Here is a 20,409-nt window from a genome sequence, read left to right on the forward strand (position 1 = left end):
GAGACTCAAAGTTTCTTAGTCATTTTTGGCTTACTTTGTGGAAAAAGATGGGAACCAAGCTTAACTTTAGTAGTTCTAGCCACCCTCAGACTGATGGACAAACCGAAGTAACCAATAGGACCTTAGGAACCTTGTTGCGTGCCCTCATTACTAAGAATCCTAAACAATGGGAACAATTGCTACCACATGCTGAATTTGCTTATAATCGAGTTCCTAGCAAGACCACCGGTTTTTCTCCTTTCTTTATAGTTTATGGCCTTAATCCTTTAACCCCTATAGATCTTACGCCTTTTCCTACACCTTTGAAGTTTAGCCATGATGCCGAGACTAGAGCTAATGAGATCCAAAAGTTGCATAAACAAGTTGTGGAAAAGATTGAGAAAATGAATAATAAGGTTAAAGAGAAAGTGGACCAAAAGAGAAAAGAAGTGATTTTCAAAGAAGGTGACTTAGTATGGATTTACTTGAGAAAGGATAGGTTTCCCACACAAAGGAAATCAAAGTTAAGTGCTAGAATTGATGGACCGTTCGAAATTTTGGAAAAAGTAAATGACAATGCTTACAAACTAGAGCTACCTAGTAGCTATGGTGTGTCTTCTACTTTCAATGTTGCAGATTTGATTACATTTCATGAGGAGGACATGTTACCAAGCTTGAGGTCAAGCTTTTCCAAAGAAGGGGAGGATGATGTAGGATCACCTACATCTAGTTCTGCTGAGCTAGCCAAGATCAATATAATGATGCATCAAATGGAAGACGCTAAAATTCAAGGTCCAAAAATGAAATCCTTTAATTTCGTAGTCATAAACTAAGTCTTTTTTTTTTTTTTTGGGTCGTTTTATTATTTAAGTCGTTTATTTCGAGTATTTGGGTCTTTTGTTTTCTTCGAAATGATTTAAGCCAGGTTTAGGATCAAGCTTAATCATTTCTCATGCTTAGTTAGTCGAGTTGTACTTTTCTTTTATTTGAGTTTAGTATTTAATTTTGCTCATGGGTCGAATATTATGCGATTGAAACGCAAGCAAGCAGCTGAAAATATCAAGCAAATAAACCAAGGAAATATGAAGAATATAAATATGAAGGTTCAGCAAGTGGAAGATTAAAAAAATATATTTAGCAAAATCAAGTTGTTTGAGACAGCAAATAAACCAAGGACATATGAAGATATTTGCAAATCATACAAGAATTCAGCCGTTGGGAAATCTGATTTTGGTTCATTATTACATGAAGATCTTTTCTACAAAAAACAAATCAGCCTAGAAAATAGCCTATGAAGACTTTGTAAGATATAGCTATGCACTACAAAATAGCCTAATTATTTCCATAGAAGATTGTAAGATGCAACTTGCAAGTGGACTTGCAAGTGGATTCCTAGCCGTTAAGAAACAAGCAACATTCTGATTTTTTTGCTTTTTAATTTAATTTTTTTTTTTTTTTTTTATTTATTTTTTGTTGGGCTGATTTCCTTTTAGTATAAATAGGCTTGTAGTTCATGTAATGAAGGCATTCAGCTTGCATAATACAAACACAACCCTTTGAGCAATTTTCCTTGTTCTTATTTGCAATTTACTTTAACTTGGATTAGTTTAAGTAATTTGAAGTTCCTATGCTTTTCATACTTTTGGCTAAAGTTTGAATGTGTTCTTAGGAGCCCTTAGATTTGTTTCGTGGTGTATCTGTATCGAAGCAACCTTTGGCAAGCCATTTTCAGTTTGAAAAATCAACACATACATTTCATTTTTCCCTTGTTATAAAACCACAAAAATCACAAAAACAAATTCATTAAACGAAAACAGCAAACTACGTGTGCTTATAGCTTGGTTTTGTTTTGAGGCATACCAATCTATATCATCTTGGTATCAGAGCCAAGGCTACGCTCCGAGCCTTAATTTCGTTCATTCACAAAGCATAACACCATGTCTCAAAGTGGTGAAGGAGAAACAAGTGATTTGAGCAGAATTGTTGAAGAGCAAAATGCCACCATTAAATACCTACAAACCCAACTTAAAGAGTATCTAGACCAAAAACGCACCTTAAGGGAAGGTGGGGATTATGAGTCTGAAAGTCCTAAAGTTAGTAGGCAAACAAGCCGTGGAGATGATCTTAGAGTCGACATTCCAGAATTTGAAGGAAGATTAGATGGAGATGAGTTCCTTGAATGGGTAAGAACCGTTGAAAGAGTATTTGATTACAAGAATACGGATGAAGAAAAGAAGGTAAAGATAGTAGCATTAAAATTGCGCAAATATGCTTCTACTTGGTGGGCTAGCAAATGTGCAAAACGAGAAAGAGAAGGGAAAGACAAGATTAGATCATGGGAAAAGATGAAGAAGCAAATGAAGGAAAAGTTTCTGCCTTCATACTACATGCAAGAGAATTTCACCAAACTTCAACATCTACAACAAGATGGCAGGAGTGTAGAAGAGTATGGTCGAGAGTTCGAGACAATGATAATGAGGTGCGACCTTAAGGAGGATGATCATCAAACTTTGGTAAGATTTTTAAATGGTTTAGATTCAAAAATCAGAAACATTGTTGAATTACAACCTTATGCTTGCCTTGATGATTTAATTAACCTTGCACATAAAGTGGAAAAACAACAAAGAACTAAAATGAAGGAAACCTCACGTTTCACTTCAGCAAGAACGACCAATTTCAATTCCTACCAAAAGAACACTCCCCATCCCTATTCTAAAGCCCATTCGCAAGATTCAAAAGCTTTGCAAAATAATCATTTAAAGCAGCCCGTAAGCGTACCCAATACACCCAAAGCAAACACCAATTCATTCACACCTAGGAGATGTTTTAAGTGTCAAGGCTTAGGACATATCTCATCCGAATGCCCAAACCGAAAAATGGTGAACTTGGTTGAATTTGATGATCATCAAGAGGAAAACGAGGAGGATTTCTGTGACAATGCTGAACTTGATGAGGAAATGATATATCCAGATGAAGGAGAATTATTGGTTATGCGAAGAGCTCTTAGTGGGGTCAAAGCCAAAGATCCAAACCCACAAAGGGAAGCAATATTCCACACAAAATGTACGGTTAAAGGTAAGATCTGTTCGCTTATCATTGATGGAGGAAGTTGCACTAATGTCGCTTCAAAGACCATGGTGGACAAGCTTAATCTCACCGCCACTCCACACCCCGAGCCATACATGATTCAATGGTTGAATCAAAACAAAGGTATTCCTGTAAACTCTCAAGTTTTACTATCGTTTTCAATAGGCAATAGTTATAAGGAGAGTCTTTTATGTGATGTTATACCTATGGATGCATGTCATGTTTTATTAGGAAGACCTTGGCAATATGATAGAAAAGTTATGCATGATGGCTTTAAAAATACACATACTTTTGTTTTAAATAAGAAAAAGATCACGTTAGCTCCATATGCACCTGGCCATAATTCTAAATTACAAGCAACTTTAACAAATTTTCATTCTTTGATTCCTATACTTAAAAGTGAACAACATGAATTTGTGGAACGAAAAGAATTGTTATTGCTAAATGATGAAACCGAATCTGTTTTGCATGATCACCCTTTGCTTGTGCCTTTACTTGATGAATTTGCGCATGTTTTTCCTATTGAGATACCTAATGGACTTCCACCAAAAAGGGACATACAACATAAGATTGATTTCATTCCCGGTTCCACATTACCTAACAAACCAGCCTATAGAACTAATCCTAAAGAGACCGAAGAAATTAGGAGACAAGTTGATGAATTGTTAGCTAAAGGTTTGATTAGAGAGTCCATAAGTCCTTGTGCCGTCCCTACCTTACTTGTGCCTAAGAAAACTGGAGAAATGAGGATGTGTGTGGACAGTAGAGCCATTAATAGAATCACCATCAAGTATAGATTTCCAATACCTAGACTCAATGACTTGTTAGATGATTTATATGGTTCGAAAGTTTTTTCTAAAATCGACCTTAGGAGTGGATATCACCAAGTTAGAATTTATGAAGGGGATGAATGGAAAACCGCATTTAAAACTAAAGAAGGACTTTATGAATGGTTAGTCATGCCCTTTGGGTTGTCTAATGCACCTTCTACCTTTATGAGACTTATGAACCAAACTTTAAAGCCTTTCTTGGGTCAATTTGTTGTGGTTTATTTTGATGATATCTTGGTGTATAGTCAAAGTAAAGACGAGCATGTTAAACATTTGCATCAAGTTTTTAGTGTATTGGCTAAAGAAAAATTGTATGGTAATTTGGAAAAGTGTCAATTCTTTTCGGAATCAGTAAAATTTCTTGGGTTTATTGTGTCAATTGAGGGGATAAAAGCGGATGAAAAGAAAGTTGAAGCTATTAGAGACTGGCCTGTTCCTACCACCATTCACCAAGTTAGATCATTTCATGGTTTAGCTTCTTTTTATAGGAGGTTTGTCCCAAACTTTAGTTCAATCATGGCCCCTATCACCGAACTCACAAAACATAAGACCATAGAATGGAATTCCAAATCACAAGCAGCCTTTGACACCATCAAAGACAAACTTACCACCGCACCTGTTCTAGCTTTGCCTAATTTTGAGGATATCTTTGAAGTAGAATGTGACGCATCTGGGGTAGGTATTGGAGGTGTTCTTACTCAAAACAACAAACCCCTTGCTTACTTTAGTGAAAAACTCAATGATGCTAAAAGGAAGTATTCTACTTATGATAAAGAGTTTTATGCTATTATTAGATGTTTAGAACATTGGAGACATTATTTGATTGCAAAAGAATTTGTGTTACATTCTGACCATGAGGCCTTAAAATTCATTCAAAGCCAACACAAACTTCAATCTAGACATGCTAAGTGGGTCGAGTTCCTACAAACCTTTCATTTCACCATTAAACACAAAGCGGGTAAATTAAACACCGGAGCTGATGCTTTATCTAGGAGATACTTGCTTTTGAGTACTTTGAATACTAAGGTTGTTGGGATGGAATTGTTAAAAGAATGTTATATTGATGATGTTGATTTTGGAGAAATATTTGAAAAATGTCATAACAAACCTCAAGGACTTTTTTACCTCTTTCAAGGATATCTCTTTCGAGGTAATCAATTATGTGTGCCCAGACATAGTGTTAGGGAGACCTTAATTAAGGAATATCATGAGGGAGGACTTGGAGGACATTTTGGGGAAGAAAAGACCATAGCTCTAGTGAGTGAGACCTTCTTTTGGCCGAAACTTGCTAAAGATGTCATTCATATTATTAAGAGGTGTGTGCAATGCCTAAAAGCCAAAGCCCACAAAACGTCTCAAGGTCTTTACCAACCTCTTCCTACACCACAAAATCCATGGGAAGATGTGAGCTTAGACTTCATAACCGGACTACCTAGAACCTCTAACAATAAGGATTCCATTATGGTTGTTGTTGATAGGTTTTCTAAGATGGCCCATTTCATTCCTTGTCATACTACACATGATGCTGTTAACATTGCTAATCTTTATTTTAAAGAAATAGTAAGACTACATGGGATAGCAAGAAGTATGGTAAGTGATAGAGACTCAAAGTTTCTTAGTCATTTTTGGCTTACTTTGTGGAAAAAGATGGGAACCAAGCTTAACTTTAGTAGTTCTAGCCACCCTCAGACTGATGGACAAACCGAAGTAACCAATAGGACCTTAGGAACCTTGTTGCGTGCCCTCATTACTAAGAATCCTAAACAATGGGAACAATTGCTACCACATGCTGAATTTGCTTATAATCGAGTTCCTAGCAAGACCACCGGTTTTTCTCCTTTCTTTATAGTTTATGGCCTTAATCCTTTAACCCCTATAGATCTTACGCCTTTTCCTACACCTTTGAAGTTTAGCCATGATGCCGAGACTAGAGCTAATGAGATCCAAAAGTTGCATAAACAAGTTGTGGAAAAGATTGAGAAAATGAATAATAAGGTTAAAGAGAAAGTGGACCAAAAGAGAAAAGAAGTGATTTTCAAAGAAGGTGACTTAGTATGGATTTACTTGAGAAAGGATAGGTTTCCCACACAAAGGAAATCAAAGTTAAGTGCTAGAATTGATGGACCGTTCGAAATTTTGGAAAAAGTAAATGACAATGCTTACAAACTAGAGCTACCTAGTAGCTATGGTGTGTCTTCTACTTTCAATGTTGCAGATTTGATTACATTTCATGAGGAGGACATGTTACCAAGCTTGAGGTCATGCTTTTCCAAAGAAGGGGAGGATGATGTAGGATCACCTACATCTAGTTCTGCTGAGCTAGCCAAGATCAATATAATGATGCATCAAATGGAAGACGCTAAAATTCAAGGTCCAAAAATGAAATCCTTTAATTTCGTAGTCATAAACTAAGTCTTCTTTTTTTTTTTTGGGTCGTTTTATTATTTAAGTCGTTTATTTCGAGTATTTGGGTCTTTTGTTTTCTTCGAAATGATTTAAGCCAGGTTTAGGATCAAGCTTAATCATTTCTCATGCTTAGTTAGTCGAGTTGTACTTTTCTTTTATTTGAGTTTAGTATTTAATTTTGCTCATGGGTCGAATATTATGCGATTGAAACGCAAGCAAGCAGCTGAAAATATCAAGCAAATAAACCAAGGAAATATGAAGAATATAAATATGAAGGTTCAGCAAGTGGAAGATTAAAAAAATATATTTAGCAAAATCAAGTTGTTTGAGACAGCAAATAAACCAAGGACATATGAAGATATTTGCAAATCATACAAGAATTCAGCCGTTGGGAAATCTGATTTTGGTTCATTATTACATGAAGATCTTTTCTACAAAAAACAAATCAGCCTAGAAAATAGCCTATGAAGACTTTGTAAGATATAGCTATGCACTACAAAATAGCCTAATTATTTCCATAGAAGATTGTAAGATGCAACTTGCAAGTGGACTTGCAAGTGGATTCCTAGCCGTTAAGAAACAAGCAACATTCTGATTTTTTTGCTTTTTAATTTAATTTTTTTTTTTTTTTTTTTATTTATTTTTTGTTGGGCTGATTTCCTTTTAGTATAAATAGGCTTGTAGTTCATGTAATGAAGGCATTCAGCTTGCATAATACAAACACAACCCTTTGAGCAATTTTCCTTGTTCTTATTTGCAATTTACTTTAACTTGGATTAGTTTAAGTAATTTGAAGTTCCTATGCTTTTCATACTTTTGGCTAAAGTTTGAATGTGTTCTTAGGAGCCCTTAGATTTGTTTCGTGGTGTATCTGTATCGAAGCAACCTTTGGCAAGCCATTTTCAGTTTGAAAAATCAACACATACATTTCATTTTTCCCTTGTTATAAAACCACAAAAATCACAAAAACAAATTCATTAAACGAAAACAGCAAACTACGTGTGCTTATAGCTTGGTTTTGTTTTGAGGCATACCAATCTATATCATCTTGGTATCAGAGCCAAGGCTACGCTCCGAGCCTTAATTTCGTTCATTCACAAAGCATAACACCATGTCTCAAAGTGGTGAAGGAGAAACAAGTGATTTGAGCAGAATTGTTGAAGAGCAAAATGCCACCATTAAATACCTACAAACCCAACTTAAAGAGTATCTAGACCAAAAACGCACCTTAAGGGAAGGTGGGGATTATGAGTCTGAAAGTTCTAAAGTTAGTAGGCAAACAAGCCGTGGAGATGATCTTAGAGTCGACATTCCAGAATTTGAAGGAAGATTAGATGGAGATGAGTTCCTTGAATGGGTAAGAACCGTTGAAAGAGTATTTGATTACAAGAATACGGATGAAGAAAAGAAGGTAAAGATAGTAGCATTAAAATTGCGCAAATATGCTTCTACTTGGTGGGCTAGCAAATGTGCAAAACGAGAAAGAGAAGGGAAAGACAAGATTAGATCATGGGAAAAGATGAAGAAGCAAATGAAGGAAAAGTTTCTGCCTTCATACTACATGCAAGAGAATTTCACCAAACTTCAACATCTACAACAAGATGGCAGGAGTGTAGAAGAGTATGGTCGAGAGTTCGAGACAATGATAATGAGGTGCGACCTTAAGGAGGATGATCATCAAACTTTGGTAAGATTTTTAAATGGTTTAGATTAAAAAATCAGAAACATTGTTGAATTACAACCTTATGCTTGCCTTGATGATTTAATTAACCTTGCACATAAAGTGGAAAAACAACAAAGAACTAAAATGAAGGAAACCTCACGTTTCACTTCAGCAAGAACGACCAATTTCAATTCCTACCAAAAGAACACTCCCCATCCCTATTCTAAAGCCCATTCGCAAGATTCAAAAGCTTTGCAAAATAATCATTTAAAGCAGCCCGTAAGCGTACCCAATACACCCAAAGCAAACACCAATTCATTCACACCTAGGAGATGTTTTAAGTGTCAAGGCTTAGGACATATCTCATCCGAATGCCCAAACCGAAAAATGGTGAACTTGGTTGAATTTGATGATCATCAAGAGGAAAACGAGGAGGATTTCTGTGACAATGCTGAACTTGATGGGGAAATGATATATCCAGATGAAGGAGAATTATTGGTTATGCGAAGAGCTCTTAGTGGGGTCAAAGCCAAAGATCCAAACCCACAAAGGGAAGCAATATTTGATGCAAAGGCATCAAAGCACAAGGATCCAACAAAGGAACAGGAACATGAAGGTACTGGTGACTGTTCCTCTGCACTAAATGACCATGAAACAAGGAAAATCAGCAAAGACACCTTGGACACGACAAAAAGGGATCTACAAAGACTTAAGGAAGCTGAGGAAAGCCAAAGCATCACAAAAACAAACATCATGAACCCAAACAAGGCCACAGAATGCAAGAACAGAACAACAGGTGATTCTGACGACCAGCGGACCTTGCTGACATCTCTGAGCCCAAACCAGGATGACCTGGAACAAGGTGAAGGCATCAGTGACATCTCCTTACATGGGCCAAGCCATAGAGGCCCTAGGGTTCTGCTAACAAACCACCAGGAAGACCTTAGGATAGGCTGAAGGAAGCCTGGTCAGAAGAAAAGGAACATCCGGTTTTTGGCTAAGTGTTGGCCTTTGTTTAATTCTCTGTTTTGTTAGTTAATTGCCACGTATTTTAGTCAAGCCTTGTAACGGCTAATTTTTGAGATGTAAAACTCTATAAATACGTTTGACATTGATGTATTTGGTTTTCACGTTGCATATTGATAATAAGAATCAGAGTTTCATTTTCAGACAAAGTGTTTGATTGTTTTTGAGTTTCTTTGCAAACTTGTTCCAAGGAGGTTCATCTTTGGCCGGAGAATTCATAGGTTTTCAAGCAAACCTATATTCTCAGGGAATCACACAAGGCAAGGAATCATCCTCCTTGCTTTGAGTTTCTGTAGAAGGTTGTAAAGGAGTGGAACAACGTCCACTAGTGCAGACATCAGAAAATCAAGAACCACCTTCTTGATTGTTCTGAGTGTTCTAAACCCCTTTGCATCGAGTGATTTAGGATTGTGCGTGAGTAATTGGATAATCTCTTGACCCCACATTGATCTTTGCATAACAAAGACCATATTCAGTCTTTGTTTTGCATCAACTTGGTATCAGAGCCAATTCACGTAAGGGACAAAGAAGAGTATATCAGAAGGACATTTTGAAGAACTGGTCATTTGTTCTGGGTTATTTTGAAGAGGAAATCTGGAGGCGATTACGAAACGAAAGAATTGGAGATTTGTGCATTTCCATTCCTACAACGTTCAGGGAGTGTCTTCCTTTACTTTGAATTCATTTTTTAATTGTCATTTCAGATTTGCAATTCATTACACCATTCTTTTTGTATCTGGACACGATTTGTTCTCTGAATTTAGCGATTTTTCTTGTTCGATATTTGAGAAACTTGGGATTATTCTGTGCTGGTTATCTAGCTGTTGTGACTTAGAGACCATGGAAAGGGATGATAGATTTGAAGCTATTGAGGATAAATTGGATAGGTTGTTCGCACATTTAGGGATCGATAATCAGAACAACAGACCACCAATACCAAACCCTAATTGTCGACCATATGAGGATCGGACCATTAAAATCGATATTCCTGAATTTGATGGCATATCACATGACCCCTCTAAGTACTTGGAATGGGAGAGAAGAATGGGAGAATACTTTGAATTTAAAGAAACACCCCCAAACCAACAATTTAAGATCGCCAAGATCAAACTAACCAAATCAGCCGCAGTTTGGTTAGAAAGCGTTCAAAAACAAAGATTTAGGGAAGAAAGGAATAGGATTAGCACTTGGGACAAACTTAGGAAGCAAATGAAGAGGAGATATGTCCCAGCCACGTACAAGCAGCAACTGATTGTACAGTTGTATGCTATGAAGCAGGGAACTAGGTCAGTAGAGGACTACCTGAATGAATGGGAGAGATTGTATCACCTTTGTGACCTTCATGAACCAGAGGAAAATAAAGTAGGAAAGTTTATAGCTGGATTAAGGGAAGAATTTAGGGAAAGATTGATGAATACACCTGACCTTACACTACAACTTGCTACATCTATAGCCATGGAGATTGAGAGACAACACAAGGCAGCAAACCCCCAAATGAGGAACAACAGGACCTATACCCCAAGGAACACTAGTGCTGTGACCATGCCTAGGAAGGAGTTACCACCCTCTGGACCTAAACCTACTACCCCCAGAACAGAGTCAAACACCAAGCCACAGGACATCATTTGTTTTAAATGCAATGGGAGGGGACACTATAAGAGGGATTGTCCCAATGCAAGGGCGTTTACCATGAAAGAATGGATTGACATTAGGCAAAACACTAACCCTAAGAGACTCCTGGTGTTAAAGAATGGGCAAGAGGAAGAATTAGACCCTCCCAGCCTAAGTGATGGTGATGGTACATTTATAACAGATGAGCAGGGAAACTGGCACCCTTTTGAAGGAGATTCTGAGGAGGAAGGAGAGGGAGAGCTGGAAAAAATTCCCCCTGAGGAAGAGCACTTGAGCCTCATTATTAGACGGAGCTTTCACAACACACCCTTGACTAGAAAATCTGACCAAAGAGAAAATATCTTCCAAACAAAGTGCAAAATACAGGGGAAAGTATGTGATTTGATTATTGATAGTGGAAGTGAGGCAAACTGTGTCAGTAAGCAGTTGGTGGAGGAGTTACACCTAAAGACTAAGGCTCACCCCAATCCTTATAAAATGAAATGGTTAGACACCAAGGCTAGTGGTTCAGTAAAACATCAGTGCCCAGTAGTCTTGACTTTGGGAACATATGAGGATGAAGTTTTGTGTAATGTCCTAGATATGGATGCATGCCACCTCTTGCTAGGAAGACCCTGGCAATATGACAAGAGAGCCATACACAATGGTTATGACAACACTTACACTATTAGACATAATGGGAAGAGGAAAGAATTTTTACCCCTGCCCCCACACAGAGCAGTGCCACCTAAGCCCTCTAAGGAACATGTGCAGTTGATGAATAGAAAAGAGTGTGAAAGGGAAGTGCAGGGAACAGAAGAGCTGTATTTGTTAGTCACCAAGGAAGTGCAAGATCCCACACCTATACCTGCTGAAATGGCTAGACTATTAGAACAATATAAGGATGTGTTTCCCACTGAGCTACCACCTGGATTACCACCATTCAGGGGGGTGGAACACCAAATTGACTTACTACCGGGGGCTAGTCTTCCTAACAAGCCTGCTTATAGGACTAATCCCAAAGAGGCCCAAGAATTACAGAGACAGGTAGAGGATTTGATGAAGAGGGGCTATGTCAGGGAGAGTTTGAGTCCTTGTGCTGTACCCACTCTGCTTGTGCCTAAGAAGGATGGCACATGGAGAATGTGTATTGATAGTCGTAGTGTAAACAACATAACCATCAAGTATAGGTTCCCTATACCTAGGATTGATGACATATTGGATGAGTTAGGGGGTTCTCAATGGTTTAGCAAGGTGGATCTCAGGAGTGGATACCACCAAATCAGGATGAAAACAGGGGATGAATGGAAAACAGCCTTCAAAACCAAGTATGGGCTGTATGAGTGGCTTGTTATGCCCTTTGGTTTGACAGGTGCCCCTAGCACCTTTATGCGCCTGATGAATGATATTTTGAGACCTTTCCTAGGGAAGTTTATAGTTGTTTACCTAGATGACATACTCATCTACAGCAAGGACATAGCAGCCCACCTAGACCACCTCCAACAACTATTTGAGGTTCTGAGAAAACAGAGGTTGTATGCAAAGCTTGAAAAATGTAATTTCTTACTTCCTGAAGTTAGTTTTTTAGGGTACATTGTGGGTAGGGAGGGAGTCAAGGTAGACCCAACTAAAATCCAAGCAATACAGGATTGGCCTATACCCACAACCCTCACACAAATTAGGTCTTTTCATGGGCTGGCCTCCTTCTACAGGAGGTTTATCAGGGACTTCAGCTCTGTTATGGCACCCATAACAGAGTGCACAAAACAGGGGAAGTTTAACTGGACACCCAAGGCACAGCAGGCCTTTGAAACCCTTAAAAGTATGATGTGTAGTGCTCCCATTCTCAAGCTACCTGATTTCACTAAACCCTTTGAGTTAGAGTGTGATGCCAGTGGTATGGGGATTGGGGCAGTGCTTGTTCAAGAAGGTAGACCAGTGGCGTTTTTCAGTGAAAAGCTTAACAATAGTAGGCTTAATTACTCCACCTATGACAAGGAGTTCTATGCTATCATAAGAGCTTTAGACCATTGGTCTCATTACTTAAGGATTCAACCTTTCATCTTGCATACTGACCATGAATCTTTGAAACATATAAACAGCCAACACAAGTTGAGTAGTAGGCATGCTAGGTGGGTGGAATTCATGCAAACCTTTGACTTTTCAGCTAAGTACAAGGTAGGCAAAACCAACATCATTGCTGATGCTCTTAGCAGAAAATACAGTATGCTGGGTATATTAAGTGCCAAGGTTTTGGGTTTTGAATTTATCAAGGAACAATACCAGACCTGCCCTGACTTTGCTAACATATATGAATCATGTGAAACCACACCACAGGGGTTGTTTAGTATTCATCAGGGCTATTTGTTTAAGGGAAACAAACTTTGCATTCCTAAACTACCACTGAGAACAGTGTTGGTAAAGGAGGTGCATGAGGGTAGCATAGCTGGCCATTTTGGCATTCAGAAGACCCTTGACATGCTTGCCAAGCATTTTTATTGGCCAAGAATGCTTGGTACAGTAGGCAAACACATACTTAGGTGTGAGACTTGTTTAAAGGCTAAAGTGACTTTTCACAAAGGAGAGTATCTTCCCTTGCCTGTAGCTCACAAACCATGGGAACACATAAGCATGGATTTCATGGTAGCCCTACCCAAAACAAGGAGGGGAAAGGATGCTATTATGGTAGTGGTAGATAGGTTTTCAAAAATGTCACATTTCATAGCTTGCACTAAAACTGATGATGCACAGCATATAGCCAAACTATACTTTGCTGAAATAGTTAGATTGCATGGCATACCCAAGTCCATTGTCTCTGACAGGGATAGCAAATTTTTGAGTCATTTTTGGAAGACCTTGTGGAGGATGTTGGGCACTAAGCTATTGTTTAGTACAGCATATCACCCTCAGACTGATGGTCAAACAGAGGTGACCAACAGAACCTTGGGTACTCTGTTAAGGTCATTAGTGACTACTAATGTTAGGGAATGGGATTTGAAATTGTGCTATGCTGAATTTGCTTTTAACAGATCACCAAGTCGTGCCACCAAACATACTCCATTTGAATGTGTGTATGGCACTAACCCATTACTTCCTATATCTCTGATTGACTTGCCTATATGTGACAGCAAAACAGAGGAAGCTGCAGATTTAATCAAGCAAATGGAAGAGATTCACAAGCAAGTCCATGCAAACCTGGAAGAGACCAACAGGAAATACAAGAAACAAGCTGACAAACACCTGAGAGCAAGGCAACCAATCCAGGAAGGTGATCAAGTATGGGTCTACTTAAGAAAAAAACGTTTCCCACACCTCAGAAAAAACAAGTTGCAGCCCAGAGCCATAGGCCCTTATCAAGTGTCAAGGAAAATTGGGAGCAATGCCTTTGAGATCCAGCTGCCTGCAGACTTCAACATCTCTCCTATCTTCAACATAGGAGACCTGACACTGCATCAACCAGTCCAAGAATTGAGGACAATTCTCCCCCAAGAGGGAGGAGTTGATGCAAAGGCATCAAAGCACAAGGATCCAACAAAGGAACAGGAACATGAAGGTACTGGTGACTGTTCCTCTGCACCAAATGACCATGAAACAAGGAAAATCAGCAAAGACACCTTGGACACGACAAAAAGGGATCTACAAAGACTTAAGGAAGCTGAGGAAAGCCAAAGCATCACAAAAACAAACATCATGAACCCAAACAAGGCCACAGAATGCAAGAACAGAACAACAGGTGATTCTGACGACCAGCGGACCTTGCTGACATCTCTGAGCCCAAACCAGGATGACCTGGAACAAGGTGAAGGCATCAGTGACATCTCCTTACATGGGCCAAGCCATAGAGGCCCTAGGGTTCTGCTAACAAACCACCAGGAAGACCTTAGGATAGGCTGAAGGAAGCCTGGTCAGAAGAAAAGGAACATCCGGTTTTTGGCTAAGTGTTGGCCTTTGTTTAATTCTCTGTTTTGTTAGTTAATTGCCACGTATTTTAGTCAAGCCTTGTAACGGCTAATTTTTGAGATGTAAAACTCTATAAATACGTTTGACATTGATGTATTTGGTTTTCACGTTGCATATTGATAATAAGAATCAGAGTTTCATTTTCAGACAAAGTGTTTGATTGTTTTTGAGTTTGTTTGCAAACTTGTTCCAAGGAGGTTCATCTTTGGCCGGAGAATTCATAGGTTTTCAAGCAAACCTATATTCTCAGGGAATCACACAAGGCAAGGAATCATCCTCCTTGCTTTGAGTTTCTGTAGAAGGTTGTAAAGGAGTGGAACAACGTCCACTAGTGCAGACATCAGAAAATCAAGAACAACCTTCTTGATTGTTCTGAGTGTTCTAAACCCCTTTGCATCGAGTGATTTAGGATTGTGCGTGAGTAATTGGATAATATCTTGACCCCACATTGATCTTTGCATAACAAAGACCATATTCAGTCTTTGTTTTGCATCAATATTCCACACAAAATGTACGGTTAAAGGTAAGATCTGTTCGCTTATCATTGATGGAGGAAGTTGCACTAATGTCGCTTCAAAGACCATGGTGGACAAGCTTAATCTCACCGCCACTCCACACCCCGAGCCATACATGATTCAATGGTTGAATCAAAACAAAGGTATTCCTGTAAACTCTCAAGTTTTACTATCGTTTTCAATAGGCAATAGTTATAAGGAGAGTCTTTTATGTGATGTTATACCTATGGATGCATGTCATGTTTTATTAGGAAGACCTTGGCAATATGATAGAAAAGTTATGCATAATGGCTTTAAAAATACACATACTTTTGTTTTAAATAAGAAAAAGATCACGTTAGCTCCATATGCACCTGGCCATAATTCTAAATTACAAGCAACTTTAACAAATTTTCATTCTTTGATTCCTATACTTAAAAGTGAACAACATGAATTTGTGGAACGAAAAGAATTGTTATTGCTAAATGATGAAACCGAATCTGTTTTGCATGATCACCCTTTGCTTGTGCCTTTACTTGATGAATTTGCGCATGTTTTTCCTATTGAGATACCTAATGGACTTCCACCAAAAAGGGACATACAACATAAGATTGATTTCATTCCCGGTTCCACATTACCTAACAAACCAGCCTATAGAACTAATCCTAAAGAGACCGAAGAAATTAGGAGACAAGTTGATGAATTGTTAGCTAAAGGTTTGATTAGAGAGTCCATAAGTCCTTGTGCCGTCCCTACCTTACTTGTGCCTAAGAAAACTGGAGAAATGAGGATGTGTGTGGACAGTAGAGCCATTAATAGAATCACCATCAAGTATAGATTTCCAATACCTAGACTCAATGACTTGTTAGATGATTTATATGGTTCGAAAGTTTTTTCTAAAATCGACCTTAGGAGTGGATATCACCAAGTTAGAATTTATGAAGGGGATGAATGGAAAACCGCATTTAAAACTAAAGAAGGACTTTATGAATGGTTAGTCATGCCCTTTGGGTTGTCTAATGCACCTTCTACCTTTATGAGACTTATGAACCAAACTTTAAAGCCTTTCTTGGGTCAATTTGTTGTGGTTTATTTTGATGATATCTTGGTGTATAGTCAAAGTAAAGACGAGCATGTTAAACATTTGCATCAAGTTTTTAGTGTATTGGCTAAAGAAAAATTGTATGGTAATTTGGAAAAGTGTCAATTCTTTTCGGAATCAGTAAAATTTCTTGGGTTTATTGTGTCAATTGAGGGGATAAAAGTGGATGAAAAGAAAGTTGAAGCTATTAGAGACTGGCCTGTTCCTACCACCATTCACCAAGTTAGATCATTTCATGGTTTAGCTTCTTTTTATAGGAGGTTTGTCCCAAACTTTAGTTCAATCATGGCCCCTATCACCGAACTCACAAAACATAAGACCATATAATGGAATTCCAAAGCACAAGCTGCCTTTGACACCATCAAAGACAAACTTACCACCGCACCTGTTCTAGCTTTGCCTAATTTTGAGGATATCTTTGAAGTAGAATGTGACGCATCTGGGGTAGGTATTGGAGGTGTTCTTACTCAAAACAACAAACCCCTTGCTTACTTTAGTGAAAAACTCAATGATGCTAAAAGGAAGTATTCTACTTATGATAAAGAGTTTTATGCTATTATTAGATGTTTAGAACATTGGAGACATTATTTGATTGCAAAAGAATTTGTGTTACATTCTGACCATGAGGCCTTAAAATTCATTCAAAGCCAACACAAACTTCAATCTAGACATGCTAAGTGGGTCGAGTTCCTACAAACCTTTCATTTCACCATTAAACACAAAGCGGGTAAATTAAACACCGGAGCTGATGCTTTATCTAGGAGATACTTGCTTTTGAGTACTTTGAATACTAAGGTTGTTGGGATGGAATTGTTAAAAGAATGTTATATTGATGATGTTGATTTTGGAGAAATATTTGAAAAATGTCATAACAAACCTCAAGGACTTTTTTACCTCTTTCAAGGATATCTCTTTCGAGGTAATCAATTATGTGTGCCCAGACATAGTGTTAGGGAGACCTTAATTAAGGAATATCATGAGGGAGGACTTGGAGGACATTTTGGGGAAGAAAAGACCATAGCTCTAGTGAGTGAGACCTTCTTTTGGCCGAAACTTGCTAAAGATGTCATTCATATTATTAAGAGGTGTGTGCAATGCCTAAAAGCCAAAGCCCACAAAACGTCTCAAGGTCTTTACCAACCTCTTCCTACACCACAAAATCCATGGGAAGATGTGAGCTTAGACTTCATAACCGGACTACCTAGAACCTCTAACAATAAGGATTCCATTATGGTTGTTGTTGATAGGTTTTCTAAGATGGCCCATTTCATTCCTTGTCATACTACACATGATGCTGTTAACATTGCTAATCTTTATTTTAAAGAAATAGTAAGACTACATGGGATAGCAAGAAGTATGGTAAGTGATAGAGACTCAAAGTTTCTTAGTCATTTTTGGCTTACTTTGTGGAAAAAGATGGGAACCAAGCTTAACTTTAGTAGTTCTAGCCACCCTCAGACTGATGGACAAACCGAAGTAACCAATAGGACCTTAGGAACCTTGTTGCGTGCCCTCATTACTAAGAATCCTAAACAATGGGAACAATTGCTACCACATGCTGAATTTGCTTATAATCGAGTTCCTAGCAAGACCACCGGTTTTTCTCCTTTCTTTATAGTTTATGGCCTTAATCCTTTAACCCCTATAGATCTTACGCCTTTTCCTACACCTTTGAAGTTTAGCCATGATGCCGAGACTAGAGCTAATGAGATCCAAAAGTTGCATAAACAAGTTGTGGAAAAGATTGAGAAAATGAATAATAAGGTTAAAGAGAAAGTGGACCAAAAGAGAAAAGAAGTGATTTTCAAAGAAGGTGACTTAGTATGGATTTACTTGAGAAAGGATAGGTTTCCCACACAAAGGAAATCAAAGTTAAGTGCTAGAATTGATGGACCGTTCGAAATTTTGGAAAAAGTAAATGACAATGCTTACAAACTAGAGCTACCTAGTAGCTATGGTGTGTCTTCTACTTTCAATGTTGCAGATTTGATTACATTTCATGAGGAGGACATGTTACCAAGCTTGAGGTCATGCTTTTCCAAAGAAGGGGAGGATGATGTAGGATCACCTACATCTAGTTCTGCTGAGCTAGCCAAGATCAATATAATGATGCATCAAATGGAAGACGCTAAAATTCAAGGTCCAAAAATGAAATCCTTTAATTTCGTAGTCATAAACTAAGTCTTCTTTTTTTTTTTTGGGTCGTTTTATTATTTAAGTCGTTTATTTCGAGTATTTGGGTCTTTTGTTTTCTTCGAAATGATTTAAGCCAGGTTTAGGATCAAGCTTAATCATTTCTCATGCTTAGTTAGTCGAGTTGTACTTTTCTTTTATTTGAGTTTAGTATTTAATTTTGCTCATGGGTCGAATATTATGCGATTGAAACGCAAGCAAGCAGCTGAAAATATCAAGCAAATAAACCAAGGAAATATGAAGAATATAAATATGAAGGTTCAGCAAGTGGAAGATTAAAAAAATATATTTAGCAAAATCAAGTTGTTTGAGACAGCAAATAAACCAAGGACATATGAAGATATTTGCAAATCATACAAGAATTCAGCCGTTGGGAAATCTGATTTTGGTTCATTATTACATGAAGATCTTTTCTACAAAAAACAAATCAGCCTAGAAAATAGCCTATGAAGACTTTGTAAGATATAGCTATGCACTACAAAATAGCCTAATTATTTCCATAGAAGATTGTAAGATGCAACTTGCAAGTGGACTTGCAAGTGGATTCCTAGCCGTTAAGAAACAAGCAACATTCTGATTTTTTTGCTTTTTAATTTAATTTTTTTTTTTTTTTTTTTAATTTATTTTTTGTTGGGCTGATTTCCTTTTAGTATAAATAGGCTTGTAGTTCATGTAATGAAGGCATTCAGCTTGCATAATACAAACACAACCCTTTGAGCAATTTTCCTTGTTCTTATTTGCAATTTACTTTAACTTGGATTAGTTTAAGTAATTTGAAGTTCCTATGCTTTTCATACTTTTGGCTAAAGTTTGAATGTGTTCTTAGGAGCCCTTAGATTTGTTTCGTGGTGTATCTGTATCGAAGCAACCTTTGGCAAGCCATTTTCAGTTTGAAAAATCAACACATACATTTCATTTTTCCCTTGTTATAAAACCACAAAAATCACAAAAACAAATTCATTAAACGAAAACAGCAAACTACGTGTGCTTATAGCTTGGTTTTGTTTTGAGGCATACCAATCTATATCATTATTGATCATTGATCCTTGTTCATTCTTCGTCGTTCATTCTTCAATGATCATTGATCCTTGTTCATTCTTCATCATTCATTCATTATTGATCATTGATCCTTGTTCATTCATCATCGTTCATTCTACAATGATCATTGATCCTTGTTCATTCTTCATCGTTCATTCATTATTGATCATTGATCCTTGTTCATTCTTCATCGTTCATTCTTCAATGATCATTGATCCTTGTTCATTCTTCATCATTCATTCATTATTGATCATTGATCCTTGTTCATTCTTCATCGTTCATTCATTATTGATCATTTATCCTTGTTCATTCTTCATCGTTCATTCTTAAATGATCATTGATCCTTGTTCATTCCTCATTGTTCATTCATTATTGATCATGGATCCTTTTTCATTCTTCATCGTTCATTTTTCAATGATCATTGATTCTTGTTCATTCTTCATTGTTCATTCATTATTGATCATTGATCCTTGTTCATTCTTCATCGTTCATTCTACAATGCTTATTGATCCTTGTTCATTCTTCATCGTTCATTGTTCATTGATCTTTGATCCTTGTTCATTCTTCAATGATCATTGATCCTTGTTCATTCTTCATCGTTCATCCTTCAATGATCATTGATCCTTGTTCATTTTTCATCGTTCATTCTTCAATAATCATTGATCCTTGTTCATTCTTCATCGTTCATTCATTATTGATCATCCTTGTTCATTCTTCATCGTTCATTCTACAATGATCATTGATCCTTGTTCATTGATCATTGATCCTTGTTCATTCTTCATCGTTCATTCTACAATGCTCATTGATTCTTGTTCATTTTTCATCGTTCGTTGTTCATTTATCATTGATCCTTGTTCATTTTTAATCGTTCATTGTTCATTGATCATTGATCCTTGTTCATTCTTCATCGTTCATTCATTATTGATAGATGATCCTTGTTCATTCTTCATCGTTCATTCTACAATGCTCATTGATCCTTGTTCATTCTTCATCGTTTATTGTTCATTGATGATTGATCCT

The 20,409-nt window shown here is 37.5% G+C and overlaps 1 protein-coding gene across 1 annotated transcript in view; it reads left to right on the plus strand.

Annotated features, from left to right (window-relative positions):
• LOC130805608 (uncharacterized) overlaps nucleotides 1-14,496 on the plus strand; it is a 191,596-nt gene extending 177,100 nt beyond the window's left edge. Inside the window, exons 2-5 of the mRNA XM_057670391.1 lie at nucleotides 8,517-8,880; nucleotides 9,136-9,290; nucleotides 9,496-9,642; nucleotides 9,696-14,496. Of these exons, the coding sequence (XP_057526374.1) occupies nucleotides 8,517-8,880; nucleotides 9,136-9,290; nucleotides 9,496-9,642; nucleotides 9,696-14,496 (5,467 nt within the window). The remainder of the gene's footprint in view (nucleotides 1-8,516; nucleotides 8,881-9,135; nucleotides 9,291-9,495; nucleotides 9,643-9,695) is intronic.
• Nucleotides 14,497-20,409: the final 5,913 nt, after the last annotated feature.

This window comes from Amaranthus tricolor, chromosome 2 (assembly GCF_026212465.1).
Source record: "Amaranthus tricolor cultivar Red isolate AtriRed21 chromosome 2, ASM2621246v1, whole genome shotgun sequence".
Classification (NCBI taxonomy): domain Eukaryota; kingdom Viridiplantae; phylum Streptophyta; class Magnoliopsida; order Caryophyllales; family Amaranthaceae; genus Amaranthus; species Amaranthus tricolor.